The sequence below is a fragment of the Phaethon lepturus genome, unplaced genomic scaffold (assembly GCF_000687285.1).
Source record: "Phaethon lepturus isolate BGI_N335 unplaced genomic scaffold, ASM68728v1 scaffold25469, whole genome shotgun sequence".
Taxonomy (NCBI): Eukaryota; Metazoa; Chordata; class Aves; order Phaethontiformes; family Phaethontidae; genus Phaethon; species Phaethon lepturus.
In genome coordinates this window covers 4,822-6,753 of record NW_010561626.1, presented here as the reverse complement: position 1 = coordinate 6,753, position 1,932 = coordinate 4,822, and the positions used below count along the sequence as shown (strand labels likewise).

The 1,932-nt window shown below is 64.3% G+C and overlaps 1 protein-coding gene across 1 annotated transcript; it reads left to right on the top strand.

Annotated features, from left to right (window-relative positions):
* Positions 1-5: 5 nt before the first annotated feature.
* LRRC3 (leucine rich repeat containing 3) lies at positions 6-648 on the top strand (the record flags this gene model as incomplete). The annotated part of the gene is given in 2 exon segments (XM_010294067.1): positions 6-422; positions 424-648. Coding segments are annotated over 2 exon segments (642 nt in total), but the record flags the coding sequence as incomplete, so codon positions are not given.
* Between the last annotated feature and the right edge of the window lie 1,284 nt (positions 649-1,932).

The following is a 1,932-nucleotide window of genomic DNA, read 5'->3' as shown; positions in this document are numbered from 1 at the left end:
GGAGCTGCCAGTGCACGGAGCGGGCAGGGGCGAAGGCCGTCCTCTGCAGCTCCCGGCACTTGGAGGAGATCCCCAAGGACATCCCCAAAGACGTGGTGTTCCTCAAGCTAGACGCCAACAGCATCACCAGGATCCCCAGCAATGCCTTCAGGCACCTCTCCCCCCTGGAGAAACTCGGCCTCGCGGCTTTCAAAGGGGTGGCTGCTGGGCTGCGCACCCTCGACCTCTCCAGCAACCGCATCCGCAGTATCCCCAAGGAGGCCTTGCTGGTGCTCAATGCCAAGCTCCGGCTGGCCAACAACCCCTGGCACTGCGAGTGTGCCTTGCAGGAGATGCTGTGGGAGGCGCGGCTGGACCCCGACTCCGTCCAGGACATCACCTGCCACACGGCCCCGCGCGAGGAGTACGTGGGCAAGCCGCTGCCCGCTGCTCCAGGTCCTGGATGCCGGCGTCAACTTCTGCAGCGTGCGTCAGAGGACCACGGACGTGGCCATGTTCATCACCATGTTCGGCTGGTTCGCCATGGTGATCGTCTATGTGATCTGCTACATCCGACACAATCAAGAGGACACCTGCAAGCGCGTGGATTACCTGAGGTCACTGCCCAGCACCCAAGGCCACCCAGCGACCACCAGCACTGCCCTGTAGCACAGGATTGGGCCGCCCTGTTCCCAGCTTCTTTGCAGGGAGCCAGTGGCAACCCGGTGGGCTTCAAAGCTTCTCTATGGGATTTTCCAGCGCTTGCTCCGGTCCCGCAAACAAGTGCCACTGATTTCGACCCTCCCCAGCGACGCTGGACTGAGTGTGAGCAAACAACATGGGGGAGGGATGGCGGGGATGCCCTGTGGAGACCTGTCCATGGAGCCCAGGTCCCGGGGAGGAAGCCCCCCACGCAGACCCCTTCCCCCCTGCCGGAGCTGGGCTCACAGGGAAAGCAGCCCCAGCCACATGCTTGCGGTCCCCGTGGTTTGGAGAGAACAAGCCCCTGGGGGGACACAGATGAGGGTGGGGGCTCTTGTGGGGCCAGGAGGTCCCCGGCGCCCGGGGTGCAGAGGGGTGGGTCGCTCTGTGCAGCGGGGTCACCCCGTCCCAGCTCCAGTGAGGCACCAGCCTTGCAGAGAGCAGGACATGGCCCCAGCCCACGCGCGGCATCTCGGCAGCCTCTGCCGGCCGCCAGCAGCCCAGCGGTGATCTCCCAAACTTCTGGTTTCTCCATAAAGCCCCGCACGTAGGAGAAGGCCCCAGAGCTTGCGCTGCACTGGGAGCCGGGTGCCCAGGGAGGGTGGTGGTGCTCGAGGGGGTTGCGCTTGTCCTAATTCAATCTCTCCCAAAGCAGACAAGCCTAAATTCAATGTACCAGCGCGACTCCCATTAGCTTACATCCCCTCCACCCTCACCCCAGCCTGCCTCGAGCAGGGGCCAGCTGGCCAAATGGTGCCTCTGCCTCTCATCTGGTACGTCCATGCCTTATCTTGCCTTTCCTTGGGGCCAAATTAAAGATGTTGCTGTGGCTCAGCGCAATGGAAGCAAATCGAGTTCTGCCTTGTTTCACAAGCAAGAAATGGTCCTTCCCGGCAGAGCCAGCTGCAGCGGCGGCTGGGCTGGGGGAGGAGGTGGGTCTCGAGGGGTTGCCCGCGGTGGCTTTCCCAGGCCCGGACCCCGGGCGGCTCAGGCCGTGGTCCCCCCAGCCCCTTCTTGGGGGGCTGGCACCTCCTGCGGTCTCCCAGGGCTGGAGAAGGCTGAACGATGCTCTGGGCCAGCTGGGAGAGGCAGAGGGTCCTGGGTGGGGTGAGGCAGAGGGGGACCCTCAGCCCAGCACCCTGCTGTGCTCGGGGCTGCCTCGTACTCGTGGATCACCTATGGCCACAGATATGGCACCGTCTCACTCGGGGGTGGCTTGTTGAGTGGAGGGGAGGCTCTGCCACGGGCAGC